Here is a 20022-nt window from a genome sequence, read left to right as displayed (position 1 = left end):
GCCCAAATGGTCACTTTTTTATTATTATTTAATATATAAATTTGGGTTATTTAAAACTAAAGTACCCAATTTATTAAGTTTGTACTACTTAACTACCCATGTGATTATTTTTGGTGGCGAAAGTACCTTTTGTACATGTTTTGGTGCAGTTTGGTATAACCATCAATTCTCACAATTAAACTCGTGTGTAAAATGTAGGCAAAAGTACTCAATTAAAGGAATATTTATGGCGAAAGTATCCAATTTAAAAGATGTTTGCAGCGAAAGTATCAAATTTAAGAAATGTTAGCGATGAAAATACTCAAGTTATAAGCAAATTTTACACCATGTAGGCGGATTTAACGATGAAACATAAAGTTGCACTAAACTGCACCAAAACATGGACGGAATGCACTTTCACCGTAAAAAAAATAACTTTAGTACTTAAGTGCTACAAACACAATAATTTAGTTACTCTCGCAGCAAATATCCCGATAAATTTATAATTTGTTTATCTGTTTATAACATAGTTTATTAAACTTTAATGTGATTTCTCAATATAATTTATCAAATTATCAACTTTATTTATCATAATACATCGTTTATCAATCAAAACGTACATGGTAAAACTATAAGGGTCGTCTAGTCTATTTTACCCGAATATTAAAAGATAAAGTACCTAAATCTTGGTATGTTTTCATTGTCCTAATATATTGGTATAGATAAATATGCCCACACTACTTTAACATAAAAAATAGATCAATATATATATATATATATATGAAAAACCATTAAAAAAAATTCAAAATAAGTTTAAGTACTTTCTCCAAAAAAATAAATAATCCAAAACAACATTTTAATCATAATAAAACAAAAACCAAATCTACTTTTTGATGGGATAGTAGTATTCCATCCCATATTCATCATATCCATATGGATAATACTGGTAATAATATGGGATTAAATAATTCATGTAAGTGGGAGGACAAGGGATTGTATCCATAATTAGGTGTGGATTATAGATGAAACCCCTATTGTTGATGTAGTGGTCGTAGTAAGTGTTGTTGATGATGTTGTTATTGTTGTTGTAGATGTAGATGTTGGGTTGTGCAACACGTTTCTTCTCCTTGATGGCCCTCTTAACCTCCACACGTTTGTTCTTGAGGTTGTGGAATCTAGTTTTTAACACCTCTTCCACAGCATCTTCCTCACGGAAAATGATGAACCCAAAACCCCTGCCTTTGCCGGTTGAATTGTCATGCATAATTTTGGTATGTAGCACATCACCAAATGTAGTGAAATATAATTTTAGCTCTATTTCCTCAATCTGGTGGGGAAGACCTCCAACAAAGATCTTATTACGATAGAAAATAGAATTTTCATTCATGTTTGTTTTCTCTGTACTATTCTGTATAGAATAATAAAAATAATCAGCACAAATAAAAAATAAAATAATTAATAATAATTATAATATAGATATAGGGCAATTATATAGCAAAAGTGTCAATTTAACTATTACTGTAGAATTCCTTTATTTTCTCAAAAAAATTTGCATGATAGTAGGATTCACCAATTATCAGTAAATTCAAAATAATTTATAGTGCAAAAATTAGAGTTTAAACTATTAAATAAAAAAGTTTTACTTTATAATATCTCCACAAATATAAAATACAAAAGGCTTTATCATTATGGGTTAAAGTGATACCCTATTCTAGAATGAAATTTCCTATAGATATAATACTCTTGTATTATACATAATTACTAACCTGGGGAACAACAGAAGTATATTGTGGATCAATGGAAGTAACTTGTGGAGAAGCAGTGGAAGTAGCTTCTGGATCGGTGAAAGTAATTTGTGGGAGAGTATTGGAAGTAATTTGTGGAGTAGTATTGGAAACAGCCTTTGGATTAGTGGAAGTAATTTGTGGAGGAAAAGTGGAAGTAACCTGTGGATCCACGGAAGTACCATGTCGATGAGTGGAACTAATAACTTGTTCAGGAGCAGGAGCAGTGGATTGTGTAGCACTGGTGGAAGCAGTGGAATTTTTAGATGACATCTTGGCACTTTTTCAAAATCAATTGACTTGGAAGGTTATGAGATATGGTGGATGTTTGTGTATTTATAATTTACTATATTATTAGTACTTAGAATTCTATTAGGAATAAAAATAAGATAAATATTCAAATTTAAAGTCAAAATTTTAGGAAGATAAAAATATCTCAATATTAATTTATGTAGTTTTGTTTTGTTTTTGAACGGATCTACTTGAATATTTATTTTGAGTTATAGATTTATAATTTGTATTAATGGTTTTCTCCCTAAATAATTGGGTATTTTTAATCATTATTAAATTTTAAATATTTGAGATTACGTGTATTTAACTAAAATATAACAATAATAATAATTAGTGTCAGAGGTTATATTTCCACACGTTTTTTTCTCACACTTATTAAAAATTACAACTCATTAAATTAAATTTTGAGAAAAAAAAATTTGTAGCATAAATTTTGAGAACTTTCAAATTTCTTTTCCCACGTTAAAAAAGTCTCTTTCATTTATGATCAAATGAGAGTTTAAGGAAATGTAATCTGTATAATGCAACCTGAGTTGCATATAGTGGAGCACTATATAATAACCACATTGAAATTTGAGTGAGGTTAAGAGAAAAAGAGAGAAGTCTTACTCATAAGACTAGCATTAACACTAACCCACTATTTTTTTTTTTGATTTCTTACTGCTATATCTATTGATATGTTATCTCTATTACTTGGACAAGTTATTGGAAAAATACAATTTTGGCTACTGTGTTTCTGAATACACGATCGCCTATTTATTTTATTTAATGACAATTTGGATCCTGTGTTTTACAAAATGAATCAAAATAGTACTTAGACTCGATTTTGGTCAAAATATTTTCAATTATAAGAACAATTCTCGAGCCGTTAATAATACGAAAGTTTAGAGAAGCGGAGAAAGTAATCAATGAGTTGAGAATTAAATATTATATTTAAAAAATTTTAAAATAAAATTTTGTATAAAGTATTATTTTGATCTATTTTGTAAAATACAAAGTCTCAATTGTCATTTAACAAAACACAGGAATTGATCACACATTTTGAAAAAACACAAGGACCAAGCTGTTATTTTCCCCGAGTCATATGCCAAAAAAAAATTCCTACAAAAGAAACAAAAGTGGGACTGGAGGCAAATTTATCTTTATTGCCATGATGAAATTTATTTATTTAAAAAATTCATAATGTGACTGGAGTAAAATTTAGAGCCTACTAAAATATATAATTTTTTTACAATTTTGAAGGACCAAAAAAAATACCACTCATGTTCTACTATTTTAACTAAGCTAGATCATCAGTCCACAAGTACTGAAAATTCTTCAAACAATTTTAATTAATTTTTTTATTCATTCCTCTTTTTTTTCTTGCTCATTCTCTCTTGTATAAATTAATAAAAAATATATTTAAATAATGTAATGTAAAAGTTTTATAGTTATTTGTGTTGGCTCGTGGCCTTATTTATTGTTTGGTATGTATTAATTATTCAGTAATGATTAGGATTAACTTGATTTGAATTTCGATATGCATGAGTCCCATGGCCTCTGCCTTTGTCTCTGACACAATCACACGATTTCTTCACTTCTCTGGATCTTCATTATAACCAAACTGCTATCTGAGTTTCCATTTATTCTCATATAAGATTATTATTCTTACGTTTTCTTGTTATTCTCATAACCATTCTCTGGTAGTATCAAGTTCTGATGGATCTCGTGCATTCGACAATGAGAAGCGCATCCATACTCTGCTCAATACCGTCAATCGCAATTCCAATAATAGAGTTGGCTTATGCTTAGTCGGAAGATTAATTACTTTCCAAGAAGAAGAGGATCAACAAGTCAGCCTTTAAGGATACAATGACTCGTATTTGGGGTTCAAGTCAGGTTTAGCTTTCACATACTTCATTGCTAGTTATGAGTTGCTTAAACACAAAATATCCCTCACTGAGATCGATTTGTGTTTTGGTGTGTTTCTCCTCATGCTTAGATTTTTATGATGTAGTGTTGTTTGTGATTTGCTTAAACACTATGTATATATACCTTACCGAGACTTGTGTGCTTTGGCGCGTTTCTTAATCTGCCATCACTCCTACTTTTCTTAATAGTTAAAAATTTCAGGTCCACATTAACCATGTCACACTATTATAATAACCACATGATTTAGCTTTTGCCTTTATTCATTTTCATCTCCTTTCCTAGATTTTTTTCTTCCACAGATCTAATATATTACTATGAGTTCACATCAGGAGCATTCCTTAACTCCTTTTGGTTGCATTTAGCAACAGTGTCGAATCAACTCAACTAGTTGCCTTTGTTTCTATAATGGTTATCTTAATTTTACTTTCATTTATATACTGTCTGTTTTTTTTTCTTTCTTCCAAATTTAATTTTGTTTCCATAGTTTATGTTACACTTTTACTGTTGTTCCTGAACACATGCTTACAACTCTTGTTTCTTTGTCTTCTCTTTAGGTACAAGACCTTATACTACCGGATCATACTTGCCTAGATATTATTCCAACAACATTAGCTTTACAGAGCCATCACGTTCCCTTCCCCTCTTATTTCTCTCATTGCTGCAATGATTTTGGCAACACTTTTTTGTTTCTTTGTCCAAGTTTGGAAGAGAACAGTCTGTTGGGCTCTTCTGAAGCCAAGTTTTACTTGAATGTTATGGATATGTTATTTGATCTTAATACTTTACTGTCTTCTATGTAGCTTTGCTATCTTTTTCTTATCACTAGGAGCTTTTGGGGTAATCGCAATAAGGCTAAACAGGGCTCTCCAACACCGCCTCCTCATGTCCTTGTTGAGTGGGCCTATGCATATTACTCTAAGTGGTTACAGGCACAACAACACTGCTATCATGTTTCCAAGAAACTGCTGTTTGAGAGACCTACTTCACATTTTCACTCTCTACAACTGAATGTGGATGCTGCTATAGATGTTCACCAAGGCGTCTTTGGCTTTAGAGCACCTGTTCGAAATTCTGATGGTTTTCCTTTGGTGTGCTTCACTAAAAATTTGGCTGCCAATTATGTGGTTGAAAGTATTGTTTCTCAGTGAGATTTTCTTTTGAGTAATATTAAAGATTCATTATCTCTCAATGTAGGTATATCTCTAGTACAATACTGATAATGGACTAGCTTAGTATATACTAACGACTATTAATAAGTTTACTTAGCGGATCGAAATGGTCCTTCGTCAAAATATATAAATATATACACATGTATTGGTACATGTTTTTATATTGCATAACATCTTTCAACGAAATTTTATATTTTTACCAACAAAACAAGTTGTTCATCAACCTTAATGTAACGATGAATACACACACACACACATATATATATATATACAAAATGATTTTTCTCTTTCAGTCATGCTACTATTCAATTTTTGGGTGAGACGTGAAAATTCAATGAATGAATGTCGTGTCCTTCGTCACACGTCTCGCCAGGACATTGAACTTCCATATTATGAATCTGTTAATATCAGCAGCGTTAGCTGAAACTTGAACCCAACACAACTCTCACACTAATCTAACCTACCGGCTAAAATGAGTATATCATCATGATTATCACCATTCTACATATATTCTCAGAATTTACACACAAATTTTTCGCATACTTTACCTGCAAACTACCAAAGTAGAGACATCAACATCCATGAAAAAAAAAAACTAGATTTTGAAAATAATAACTGCATCAAGGTTTCTCTTGCAATAACATGTAACTTGGCGCGTGCAAGTTGTTTGACTTGATGGAATAATTTTAAGTAGGTTCTATCGTTAAACTGTATTTTGAAATCCTAGCGACAAGGCACGTAAGGTTTTCCAGTTACCTATATGACATATGGAAACTTAGTAGACAAAAGACAATATCTCAAATGGGCTTGAACGACACTAATGTAATTTTTCCAACTATAAGACCAAGTCACTATTTCATAATCAACCACAAATACACCCAAGATATAGTTCACGTCTTTCTTCCATCCTTGAGGTTTCAAATACCAGAATGAAATGCATGTTGAAAGCATTTCAAAATTTACTTTCCCCCTATGTTACAAAAAAATCTCATGGTGGCGGTATCTTTTTTTTTTTATTATTCTTTATTTTCTTATGCATTTTTTTTACTTTCACCAATGTAGTTCAACAGAATCATTGAGAGAATGTCACCGCTTGAGTTGCCTCCTCGCCAAAGCAGGAGCTTTCTTAGGGATGTAGACTTTGTAGCTCACCTGGCAAAAAATATTGAGAAACAATAAGACCAAAACAGACACTCGCAAATAAAAGAATGAAATCAATAATTAAGCCCTCTCATTATAGAGAAAGGAAAACTTGAATATGCCAAACCACCCACCTGTACCATTTCTCCACCCCGCATAACAGACATTGTCTTCTGTTCAAACTGTGACCCTTCCTTAGCCTCCTCTTGCAGTGTATCAGATTTTGTATCTCCTGGCGAGGATTTAAGGGAAAGTTCCAAAGCAGCTGAGCTACTGGCATTATTGATGTCTTCTCTATCAGCATTGCTACTTTTGGTCACAGTTGGGGCAGTTATAACAGCAGTCTCATCTAAATTTTTCACATCAACCAACAACTTTTCCCGAGTTTCCTCACATTTGGGAACCTGCTTTAGCGTTGAATAAGTTTTTGACAATTGACGCTTCAATGCTGGTGTTGCCAACTTTGATTTGACAGCAGAAGTGCCTGCACTGGCCTTTTGTTTTAAATTATCAGCAATAGCCATTTGATCTGTTGAACGAGCAATATTATGCTTTGCAGATGCAAATTCATTGCCGTCAGGGCCCTTGGATATTATGTTTTCTTCGGTCTGAGAAGAACATGTGGACCCACTCTTTACTGCAGGAATCCCCTCCCCTTTCACTGACTCTTCAGCACAAGCCTCTTTGGGGAAATTCCCACCAAACACTCTGGTATCATCTTGCTTAGTGAACCTAATTTGAACAGATTCTGCCTTTGTGGTAGACAATTGTGGTGCCTTCTCATCACCATTATTTTTATCCTTCTGATCGACAGCAGCAGCTTTTCCTCCACGAAATCTTCGTAGATTTTCCAAAGCCTTTAGTCTTAAAACTAACTCTAGGTCATCACTTTTCTCACTTCTAATAGCACCAAATACCTCAGTTGTTGGTTTTTCAATTGCAGGATGACTTATCCCATTTTCCTTAGAGCTAGGATTACTTCCATCAAATTGATCCTCATCATCCCCGTCAGAAACCTTGCCAGTGTTCAAAAGTTTGGGGAATCTGAGATGTGAGACGGCAGTTTCCTCACCTTTCTCATTCTCTATCCTCTTGTTCCCCACATCATTACTATCGTTGCTTCTACAAGAAGGGTAATCATCGTAATCAAATACCATCTCTTCTTTATGTTCATCCTTATTTAACTCTTCAACTTCATCAGGCCTTTCTACTATAGTAATAACCGATCTCAACCGCCTTGAGTTGTTCTCCACCAAAACTCTCTCCTTACTCTGGTAGGTACTACTTTCACTACATTGACTGTATGAAGGACTTCTTGACCCATATCTACTCCTTTTGAGGGGGATTTCAGCCTTCTCCAAATTTCTTTCCTCTCTTGCACGCTTACTGCTGTGCCTCTTAAAGTCAACTTCATGACTGCTAATACGACCACCCTTACAAGTTGAGCAGCTCCCAGACCTGTTACTGGGAGAACTAGGGCTATCATTCCTCCTGCGTTTCTTCTTCAAATAACTCTTATTCTTAGCCTCATAATCACGTTTTCTTTTTGACTCTTTTCTCTTCCTCACACGGGAAGAATCCTCACTACTTTCACTACTGTAAGATCGTCTCTTAGCCTTCTTCTTATCCTTTTTAGTGTGAATCCCAGACCTCTTGCTTCTAAGTTTTATTTCTTCGGAACTAGAAGAGTAAGATGAACCTGACATTGAATTACTTGAATCATCATCATCAGAAACATGACGACTGCGAAGCTTCTTGGATTCATACTTCTTGCTCCTGGTCTTTGTTTTCTTCCTTGTTCGAGCCTACACCAGGAATATAATAAAAGAGGGCATAATTAGAATTTATCAAATCAAAATATTGCAGAAGATATAAAAATAAATAAAGATAACCCAATCGACGTTAAACCCGTCAATTTTTGTTTGAACAAAATGCAAATGAAAATGGTACCAGAAAATGTTATTGGCAAACTTTATCAGACTGGCATTTTCACTTAGATTTGAATGCGAATGTAAATATGCAAATGTAGAGACCTAATTTTTTATAATCAAATCTGTATGAAAAATAAAAAGACCTGAGCAAATTTTAGATAGAAACAAAACTGAATTGAAGCAACCCTAATTTATGAAGAGAAAGTAACAAAATTTCACAATTAACATCTGAATCTAACTTTAGAAACAAAGAAAGGGAAAAGAAAAATAAGTGTACATTAGTCATAAGAAAAATAAAGAAAGAGAATCAGAAGAGTGAAAGAAACTATGTCGATCCCCCACACCCCAAAATAAAAAAACAGTGATTTTAATCTTTATTTTCATTCTCATAAAGATAATTAAATATAAAGAGAAGAAGAGAACCTCAGATGAAGCCTTGGCATTAGAGCGATTCTTCTTGCGAGAACGAGAAGAAGATTTGGCCATATCTGCGGTTTTACCTGCAAAAATACTAAGCAGAACAAAAAAATTAGAGAGAAACAAGAATCAATGGATGAAAACTAAAGAATACGAATCAAGGCATAAAGCATTAACTTTCTTCTCACTCCTTCAATCTTTTAAAGGCGCTAAATTAAATCCACTTTGTCTAGAAGAAAAAAAAAACACTAAAGTCAGTGTAAAGTTACCAAAAGTAATTTTTTTTTGAAATGTTACCAAATGTAATTACTAAAATAAAACTATTTTTTTCAAAAATTGCCTTAACATTTAGGATTGTTTGTTTTTTTAGTCACCTTAGAAATTATAGAGGGCTTAGGTAGGAGTGTTCACATAAACCGCAAACCACGGTTTGAAATCAAACCGCACCGCATCAAACCGCAAAAAATTGTAACCAATGAAACTGTTTTTCGATGGTTCGGTTTAACCTGATTTCTCAACTTTAATGATTTTGTCACAATTTTTAATTTTTTAAAACTAATTAAACCGGACCGAATCATGATTTTTTCTAAAAAAATAATTTGTAGAAATGATAGTTCAAAGATTTGAACCCCTACACTTAAGTTATTATAAAGTGTACCAAATTATCCAAGCCAAACAATCTAATTGTTTATTATATATTTTTAGTAGTATTTAATACATGTACAATTTTCTAAAACTAAAAAAAAAATGTAAAGTCTCATATTGTTTAGAAAGTAAACATTTCTTTTTCTCACTTCTATAAAATGATTCAAAATACTTAGGGGGTGTTTGGTATGAATGTTTGGTTTGGTGGAAATGAGAATGTGAAATTTAAACCATATTTAGTAAATTTATTTTTAATGGCTTGGGGTTTATGTTTCCAAGTGGATCCTATTTTTTAGCTTGATTTAACCCCTTTAAACACTTGAGTTTCACATTCTCTTAATCTATACTCCATCTAACTCTACTCCCCAAACTCAAAACTCATATCAAACACCCCTAAAAAGTTTGTCTTCTTGTAGACTTTTATGGTCTTAAAAAGTAAAACTAAAATTATTATTATTTAAATACAATTATTTAGTTAATTATTTTATAATAAAAAAAATTATAAATTTTAATAATTTTGTTATATGGTTAACACCAAACCAAACCAAAACGGACCAAACCATTTATTTATGGTTTGGTTTTTTAATTTGAATGGTTTGGTTTAAAAATTCTTCTAAACCGCACCAAACTAAATAGTGTACACCCCTAGGCTGAGGATGAAGGTAATGTTGAAATCAAGTGTATAAAATGGTTCACTTTACTTTTAAAATACATGTAGGGTCCATAAAAATTATTAATTTTACTCTTAAAAAATTGAATCAAACATGAGAAGTATTTTATATTCTCATTCTCATCTTCATTTTACCTAGTACCAAACACTCCCTTACAGTTATCATTACATTAATATATACGATCATAAAAAAATCACGTCGAAAATTGTTCAAAGGTCGGAAATACAAAAGAGTCATACCGGTAGGACTCTTTTGGAAGCCCCTACATAATTAATATTATTACAACATAATATACAAATCTTAATCCTTTTAAAATTTTATTTAAAAATAATTATTTTAATATTATTTTTTTAATGAAAAAATTATGTAATTGCTAGAATCCTGGGAATATATTTAGAAAACATGAGAATATATTTGGTAATCAAACATTTATTGTTTAGAGGAAAATATTTCGATTTTAATTGTTATTGTTTGGAGATATGTTATGCTAATTATAATAAAATAATTAGTTTATTATAATCCTCATTATTACAATATGATTAATGTTACGTTATAAACATTTTTATTTTATGTAAAACAGTAAGTGAGACATGAATTTAATATTTATATATATAAAAAAAAAATTATATTTGTTAATATAGTCTATTAAAACAATGGAATATACTTATTTGGTACCCTATGTTTTTGCAAAGTATCATTTTGGTACCCTCTACCCTCTGTTTTCAATAATGCTCATATGGTACCCTGTATTTTAAAATCGTACATATTTGGTATCATAAACTCAGATTTGATAGATAAAATTTTGTCAATTTAATCAAACTACTGTCAATTATGTAAGTTACAAATTTAAATTTAATTACATAATTACATATAACTGATGACAGTTTGATCATATTGACAAAGTTTTATCTATCAAATCTGAGTTTAGGGTACCAAATATGTACGATTTTAAAATACAGGATACGATATGAGCATTATTGAAAACAGAGGGTACCAAAATGATACTTTGCATAAACACAGAGTACCAAATGAGTATATTCCCTTAAAACAATTTCGTTTACATGTATATATTCATTATATGTTTATTTTTAATTTAAAAATTATAAACATAAACACTAGTAATATATATTTGGTTGTTGTGTGATGAGTGTCGTATGTCGTATCAAATTTAAATATATTTTTTATTCACTTATACCGGTTATTTCTGTATAATAGTAAATAAGGGTCGAACCTACGAGAACTGTGATCAAATTATTATTCAAAATAAAATCTAAACTAAAATTAGAAAGAAATTTTAGTTTTAAAAACAAAAAATATAAAATGAAATAATGATCAAAGATTAAATAACTAAGAATAAAACAATATTAAAGAAATAGTCAAGAATTACTTTTCACCTTCGACAATCAATCATCTATCAACAATGACGAATTTTATATTCTCAATTAAATTATTAATCTCGCAGATAACACTTAATATTTATTATTGTACTACACAAATAAAAAAAAAACTATTTTTTATGTAAAAACAGTAAAACTTTTAGGACTACATCGACCAGTTTTTTTTTTTTTTTTTACAAACTACATCTACCCGGTTAAAATATAATTTCATTAGCGGCAAAATTATCTTATTTTTACATTTTGTTACACTTAATTTCCTAATTTTTTTAGGACAAAACTTACTAAACTAGGGTTTCATTGGCAAATCTACTATCTCCAGTAGTTTTTGTTGCTATCTGCCATCGTGAAGCCACAATCTCGTTAATTTAAAATTATTTTTAAATTATTATAATTAATTTTATTTTAAAAAATCCCAAAAATAATTAAAAATAAACTAAAATTAATTTAAAATCAAAATCTTCAATAAGCAAGCTCAAATGAAGAATGAATAATCAAATTAAACTAAAAATAAGAAAAATAAATCAAATTATTTCAAAATCAAGTATTCATCTTCATCACCATTACAAAATCCCTAATTTTCACACTCAACTAAATTCATATAAACACATAAATTTCACGGTCAAAAACAACAAATGGAAGTCGATTTATGGGTTTGTGGGTAGGCAGACGTGGCTAGATGGGTGTTGCACGTGGCAGATTTCTGGGTTTGTGGCAGTGATGAGCAAGCGAAGGCTGGAGTTTTGGGATTTTCATTGGATGGGTGGATAGATAGATGAGATGGGGCGGCAGGTTTCGTAGTTAATAATGGGTGTGGGCGAGGGGTTGAGAAGTGAGGGACGGTTCATAATGCTTGGAGAAGAAGATAACAGTTGTGTTTCTCTTATTATTTTTTAAAGAACGGGGGTTAAGTGTAATAAAATGTAAAGATAAATGGATTTTAGTGCCGAAACCTTAACCTCCATGTGTCCTCACTGGCAGATAACAGTTTGGAACTAATATGTGTGTGCATTTGCTAACAGAACCATAGTTTGGTAAGTTTTGCCGTTAAAAGAATGGGGTTAATATAATAAAATATAAATATAAGAGGGTATTCCACCAATTACTCTAAAATTGATTGAGTAATTACTCTAAAATTACTCTAAGAGGATTATTATGAGCTAATAAGCACTACTACAAAAACACATTTTTAGGACACTCACATAAATGTGAGTCCTAAAAAAGTCTCCTGGACCTTTTAGGACTCGCGTTGCGAGTCCTTAAAGAATTTGTTTTAGGACTCGCTCTGTCCTAAAAGTTTGAGTTTTTTTTTTTCTTCAACAAACACCTCCCGGACATTTTAGGACTCACAACGCGAGTCCTAAAAGAATGTTTTTAGGACTCGCATTGCGAATCCTAAAAACTTATGTGTATCATAAAATTTTGAATTTTAAAAAACTGTGAGTCCTAAAAGTTTGAGTTTTTTTTAAACAAACACCTTCTGAAGATTTTAGGACTCATGAAGAATGTTTTTTATGTGTATCATAAAATTTTGAATTGTAAAAAATTTCGAATTCCCTCCAATTTCTTTTAACAAAAGTTTTATTATTATATATTAAAAAAAAACAAACAAATCACACAACCCATTTTCACTCTCTCTCCTCGGTTTCCTCTCTCTCTCTCCCAAAGTTCCTTCTCTCTCTCCTTCTCTCCTGAAGTGCCAACGTCGAACGTCGTCGTCCCATCTCCGACCACCACCACGCACCGTCCCCCAAAACCCCCGAGCATGGGTTTCTCCAAAACTTTTTGAGCATATTTCGGCTACCTCGTGCCACCACGAGCTGAACCACCACCACCACCATACTCCTTGCTTCTTAGACTTTAAAACCCAATAGTTTGTTTTCCGAACCACCACCTTTTAATGGTGGTTTTGAATTTTAAAAAATTTCGAATTCCCTCCAATTTTTTTTAACAAAAGTTTTATTATTATATTTAAAAAAAAAAAACAAAAAAATCACACAGCCCATTTTCACTCTCTCTCCTCGGTTTCCTCTCTCTCTCTCCCAAAGTTCCTTCTCTCTCTCCCTCTCTCCCGAAGTGCCAACGCCGAACGCCGTCGTCCTATCTTCGGCCACCGCCATGCGCCGGACCAGTGGAAGCGCCGTCCCCTGAAACCCCCGACCCCCGGAGATGGCGACCTCATGCGCGGCCTAAGGCCCTCAACGGGGCACTTGAAGTTCGGTCGTTCATGGGTTTCTCCCAAACTTTTCGAGCATATTCCGGCTACCTCGTGCCATCACGAGCTGAACCACCACCACCACCATACTCCTTGCTTCTTGGGCAAAACTCAATAGTTTGTTTTCCGAACCACCACCTTTTAATGGTGGTTTTGAATTTTAAAAAATTTCAAATTCCCTCTAATTTTTTTTAACAAAAGTTTTATTATTATATATTAAACAAAAAACAAAAAAATCACACAGCCCATTTTCACTCTCTCTCCTCGGTTTCCTCTCTCTCTCTCCCTCTCTCTCTCCCTCTCTCCCGAAGTGCCAACGCCGAACGCCGTCGTCCCATCTCTGGCCACCACCACGCGCTAGACCAATGGAAGCGCCGACCCCCAAAACCCCCGACCCCCGGAGATGGCGACCTCACGCGCGGCCTAAGGCCCTCAACGGGGCACTTGAAGTTCGGTCGTTCATGGGTTTCTCCCAAACTTTCCGAGCATATTCCGGCTACCTCGTGCCACCACGAGCTGAACCACCACCACCACCACCATACTCCTTGCTTCTTGGGCTTTAAAACCCAATAGTTTGTTTTCCGAACCACCACCTTTTAATGCGAGTCCTAAAAAACATTCTTTTAGGACAGTTTTTTAGAGCTCTCAAATAGAGAACTCGCGTCCCGCGAGTCCTAAAATGCCTTTTTTGTAATAGTGAAGTTTGGAATTGAATAATGAAAGTTAACGACTTTCACTCTGTATCTTATTATTTTTCTAGTACAAATATAAAAATTGCTCTCTTTTTTTTTTTAAATAAACAAATTTTATATATATAAGAACTATATTATATTGTTCTATCAACACATGGTATAATTTCTTTTAACCAAGGGAACTCATCATTTATATAAAGTACATCTTTAATGATTAATCTATAAACCAACACATAAAAAGACAAATAACAAATAAAATAGAATATTAAGAAAAATTAGAATAATACAAAATCAGTATCTCCAATACCATAAGTTTTGTTCTTTACCATATGATATAATATAAACTGTTATATATTGGAAGAAATTTTTATTTTTATTTTTGAAAGGGAATTTAATTCTTTAAATAAAATGTAGTATATAACAATTGTGATGTGAAAGTTATAAATATGTATTTAATGAAAATTGTTGTAATCGATTAGATTTAATATTAAATTATAATAAAGTTATCTAAATAAGATAAATAGAATCATATAAATAAATAAATAATCATATTAACTTCTCACATATATTTAAAATTTTATATTGAATTTTTAAATTATTCTATCAATTATGTTTTCCAACTATAATAACAATATTTATGTGCTTATATTTATTTTCTTTCTTTTATTAATTATTTATTTTGTTATATATATTTTAACAAAATTAATATATATTTAAGATTACAACATGATATGATATAATGAGATATAGTAAAAAGTATTTAATTTTAAAATTAGAATGCACCATGTATAATATATAAATCAAAACATAAAAAAATATTATTGACGCATTTTTCGTCAACTAAAATTAAATAAGAGTGATTAAGGACTTATAAACAATAAAGGAATAAAAGAAAGAACCATGATTTTTTACGTGGTTTAGTAGTTAAATCTACCTATGTCCACGAGTCACTTTTATTATGTAATCTGCGTTAAAGCTTTTAAAGCAATTTCACAGAATTTGGGTACATAATTTGTATGTCCCTAAATGACTATGATCCATGCTATTTATAAATATGGTTTACAAAATATCTCTTTCCTTAATTTTAGGTAAATTACAAAATATCTAAATTGAATTTTAAATACAAAAGAATATATTAAAATACAATCAAATGTATTAATTAAACAAATATCCCTTAAAAATAGGGTGATTGACACACAGCTATAACCAATCCCATATTTATAGGGAATTGTAACCGTGTAAGTTGTTATCCCGGAGTACTTTCGAGCCTGCTCTGTCTTTCGAGCTCTCCATAACATGAATACCGCCTCTTCATTTGTCATATTTTAGAGACTAACCTTCGGAGCGCACCCTTGCCTCCGAGCTCACATTGCATGTTCGAGTGCCAATGACGTGACACCTCAACGTGATTGATTATTTGCATAAGTAATCATATTGTTTGTCTTTTATATAATTGGTCTTCACAATTGAGAGCCTACATTTTGAGGCTAATATTTATATCTCAAAATTTGGAGTGTAATATGTTTCCCCTTCAAAAGTATCCTTTCCAGCCCCGTGAGAAGGAAACTTTTGAATTTCTCTTTCTGGAAACGTGTCCACCTACCACACTCGAGTGGATATTCGTGTCAATGTAGGAGTGGTTATCAAAAGTACTCAAGTACCAAAACCTTATGTTCACGTCCTTTCAAGTCCCGTATTACCGCAATTTCTCGAGATTAAACTATAGCCTTCGTATCAAATTTCAATTTAATTTTAAAGGCCCAGATCTGTTTTACCGTTTTTTTCTCTTTCCTCCCCAAATATAAACCCTCCTTCCTCTTCATTTTCATACCTTCATTTTCTCAAAGAACCAAAGACTTTGATGTTCTCCAAAAGGAAAAAAACAGGCAATCTTCACAGTATTGATTCTACGAGGTCCTCTTTGTTCTCAATTTTTCAATCAACACTCTTCTCGTTCCCTCAATCAACTTTGTGTAAGTTTTTCCATTATTTCCTCTTTACATCATTTATCTCATGCATTAAGAGTTTTTTTTGTATATAATTATGCCTCCGTTCTTGAAGTTCTTGAAAATTTGTTGAAAAGGAAAGTGTTTAATCCATCTGAATTGGTTATTTGTGAGGAAAAATATTTTTTTTACAGACAAAAATGGCGGTTTTTGAATTGTAGAGTGATACGATATAGACTACATGTTGTGCAAGAAATAGGGTTTAAATGCACACATACTGATAATATCCCATTTGTGGGTAACTGCCCATTTTTTCCTAGAAAATCGAGATGGTTTAAAATGAAATATATCCACCTATTATATGAGCATGTAATCTCGATACTTCAAGCTTAATTCGGCCCGAATGACTCATTACTTCAAGCTCAAGCTCGAATTTGCAAGATATTTTATATATACATGTCATCATAAATGATGGGTCATCACCCTATTCTTTATTGTTAGATGATGCAGTCTTCGAAGAATCGATGGGGGCTCGACCTTGCCATCCCATACCAACCTCCATCACTTCAAATTGAATCTCCATTCTCGTGCAACCAAAGACTGTTTTGGGAGTACGAAGAACGAATTGAACGCGAGGACATCAGTGCTCATATTCAACGCCAGATAACCGAGGTTAAAGAAGGAAAAGGAAGGAGACTGCGAGTAGCCGCTTATAACGAACGTGATCTAGAAATTTGGCCCATTCCATTAGACCCCAATCTTAAAGTTTCCATTTCCTTTCACCCTCACGAGCTTTCCTTCGAGATCATGGTGAGCTCATCAAGCCAAAACCCTCCATCAGCCCATGTGGTATCTTCCATTCCTGCCACCAAATTTTTCGAGGTAGATCTATATAAGAGCTCGATTACCTCCACAAGACAAATATCAGGCTCCACAAGACATGAATACCGCTTTTTCATCTGTCAAACTTTCGAGACTAACCTTCGGAGCGCACCCTTGCCTTAGAGCTCACAATGCATGCTCTAGTGCCAATGACGTGACACCTTGGCGTGATTGATTATTTGCATAAGTGATCATATTGTTTGTCTTTTATATAATCGGTCTTCACAATTGCGAGCCTACAATTCGGGGCTAATATTTATATCTCCAAAAATTTGGGATGTAACAAATACCAAAATTTAAATTATTATTATGAATACTAAATTTCAAACTAATAAACAACATCAAATAATTTACTTTTTAAGCACACATAAATAACCTAAAATATGTATAGTTTACAAAAGAAAAAACACACACAAATGATTTCATAATTATTAATGATGTGAATTTTTTTTATATTTATTTTAGATTTAATTAAATTGTCTTAGTTTTAGACTTAAAAAATTGTTAATTAAATACAAGTAAAATGTTATTTAATTGATATAAATTTATAACTTTAAATTATTAAATAAATTATGCAACTTAGTAGTTTAATTATACAATTAAATAAAAAACAATAAATAACGTAAATGAGATAATAAAAATAATCTGTACATGTAGTTTTTTCGAAGTTGTATTCAATTTTTGTTATAAATAATTTTATAATATTATAAAAAAAAATGTATCACTAACAATAAAAAAATATACAACTATCTTAATATTTTGGAATTTATCAATTATGATTTTTTTATTTATATAAATTAAAATATAATTGCAATACTAGTATATACATATATAAGTATTTTATTTTAAACAAAAGACAATTCATATCTTATTAGATGGATATTACTTAAGAATTTTTTTTTATATAGGAAGGAATAAAAATTCAGTGCGGTAAAACGAGAAACATATTACTTTTATTTATTACTTTACTTATTATTATTTTTTTAAATCCGTTTCACTTAATATGTTTTAAATAACTAAACAAAAGAAAAGGAACGGGGCTTTTTTTTGAAAAGGCAATGGGGCCATTTTATTAATTATCTTAATACAATAATATATGATGAAAAAACGACTTATCAACATAATGTTTTTTTGTAAATTATTTTGAATGATTCAAAACATAGAGGTATTTGTGAATATGGAAAACTAACATATTTGTTTTCTTATAAAAATTAATTTTATATCACTTAATAGAAAATATAATATTTATATAGTGTCACAAAAAAAACAGGTTTAAATCACCTAAAAAAATTGTTACAAATTTGAATCCCTCTCCCAATATAAATTTTTTTTTATTAATTACTGGTAATAATATTTGTAATAAAATAATCAGTAGAAGATATTTATTAGAATTTAATAAAATAATATAAGAATAAAGAGAATATTTTATTTTTGTAAGTGTATTTTTTTGTGTTAATTAGAGTTGAGAAATAAAATAATGAATAGTCCTCTTGCTTTGTGTTTTTAAGAGAATTTGTTCGGGAAGCTAATATTGGTGGTGTTCAGTAAACTTTTAAAAAATAGTTTTTTATTTATTTGATTTGAAAAACTGGAAACCAAATCAAGTAAACGGTTTTTTATTTATATTTTACCAAATATTTATGTTTAAAATCATTTACCGAACGTATTTTTAAGTTTTGTTTTTACTTTTTTATTTATATAACCATACAATTATTTATTTACCAAACAACCTCATTATTATTCAACTAAGTATGCGTTAAGATTATCATAAGAAAAGAAAATGTCTTTCTCTTATGTTCTTTGATAGGAATGAGGGAAAGATAATAAAATAAAAGTAAAATTACATTGAATAATTTTGTAAAAAAAAATTAATTTAAAATAAGGGAAAATAGATGATTTCATTATCATGACTACGGTAAAAAGTTTTCTCTCCACTTTTTCCTATATTTTTTTGAAAGAACACAAATGGGTGGGTCCCGCTCATTTTTTTTTTCCACCCTCTTTTCTCTCTAACCAAACAATCAATTTGTTTTTCTCTAAACTTTTATTTCATTCCTCTTTTCTCTTCGGGTTAGACTGAAGATTATCCATTTTTTATTTATTGTATCCAAATGCTAATGGTTAATTCTTACACTTTTTTATCAAAAAAATAAATAAAAAATGTTGTGGGTTGGAGTTCCTCCAAAACTCAATTCCAGTCACTTCATTATAATAATCTCATTAGTGGTCAATCAGTTCAGCTTGTGACTTTATTTTTATGCTTATACATTCTCAGAAGTCGACATTAATTAAGAGTTTAAGACCAAAATTGTAATGTGGGGACACAGTTTATATGTATCGTATGGTTGAGAAGATATAGTGTTCCTAGTGAGAAAACAGAAAAAATAGGGAAAAGCAGAGAATAAATTTGTGAAATTGTATAGCTCAGCTCAAGAATTACTGAGACTACTATTGCTTTTAATTTATAGTGAATATTCAGTACACTACAACAAAAGACTGCATTACACAAGTGGGAGAATATTCTAGCATTTCTAACAGAATTGTAATAAATTGACAATCATGGATGCGTAACCAATATTGTTGAATACAATGACAGCTGTAGACTCTTGGGACCACTCTGCTGTTATGCACAACCATTGTGCCATTTAGATTATTTCTCAACAGGCTCTCTCAAACGCAGCGGGGAGGATACGACGCCAAGTTTGTCGATGAGAAACTGAAAGCAAGTTGGTGTCAAGCCTTTAGTAAGACAGTCAGCTATTTGGTCTTGTGACGGCACAAATCGAACTTCAAGTTGTTTTTGCAGAACTTTATCACGAACAAAGTGTACGTCTAACTCGATGTGCTTTGTCCGGGCATGGTAAACTGGATTGGAAGCTAGAGCACTGGCACTTAAGTTGTCACACCAAGTAATGGGAGTTGTTGAGCATGGCATGTTCAGTTCACAGAGAAGTC

At 31.5% G+C, this 20022-nt stretch overlaps 2 protein-coding genes across 2 annotated transcripts; both read right to left on the bottom strand.

The window, feature by feature from the left end:
• Positions 1–813: 813 nt before the first annotated feature.
• Positions 814–2078, bottom strand: LOC133793715 (nuclear polyadenylated RNA-binding protein 4-like). The gene is made up of 2 exons (XM_062231011.1): positions 1746–2078; positions 814–1387 (listed from the first exon to the last, which is right to left on the bottom strand). Exons 1-2 carry the CDS (start codon positions 2034–2036, stop codon positions 863–865), a joined length of 816 nt encoding a protein of 271 aa, XP_062086995.1. The 5' UTR covers positions 2037–2078; the 3' UTR covers positions 814–862.
• Positions 2079–5960: 3882 nt separating this feature from the next.
• LOC133796913 (uncharacterized) lies at positions 5961–8816 on the bottom strand. The gene is made up of 3 exons (XM_062234613.1): positions 8629–8816; positions 6409–8079; positions 5961–6286 (listed from the first exon to the last, which is right to left on the bottom strand). Exons 1-3 carry the CDS (start codon positions 8689–8691, stop codon positions 6221–6223), a joined length of 1800 nt encoding a protein of 599 aa, XP_062090597.1. The 5' UTR covers positions 8692–8816; the 3' UTR covers positions 5961–6220.
• Positions 8817–20022: the final 11206 nt, after the last annotated feature.

The sequence above is a fragment of the Humulus lupulus genome, chromosome 8 (genome assembly GCF_963169125.1).
Source record: "Humulus lupulus chromosome 8, drHumLupu1.1, whole genome shotgun sequence".
NCBI classification, from domain to species: Eukaryota; Viridiplantae; Streptophyta; class Magnoliopsida; order Rosales; family Cannabaceae; genus Humulus; species Humulus lupulus.
Note: the sequence above shows the minus strand (reverse complement) of the source record. Positions and strands in the feature narration are given on the sequence as shown.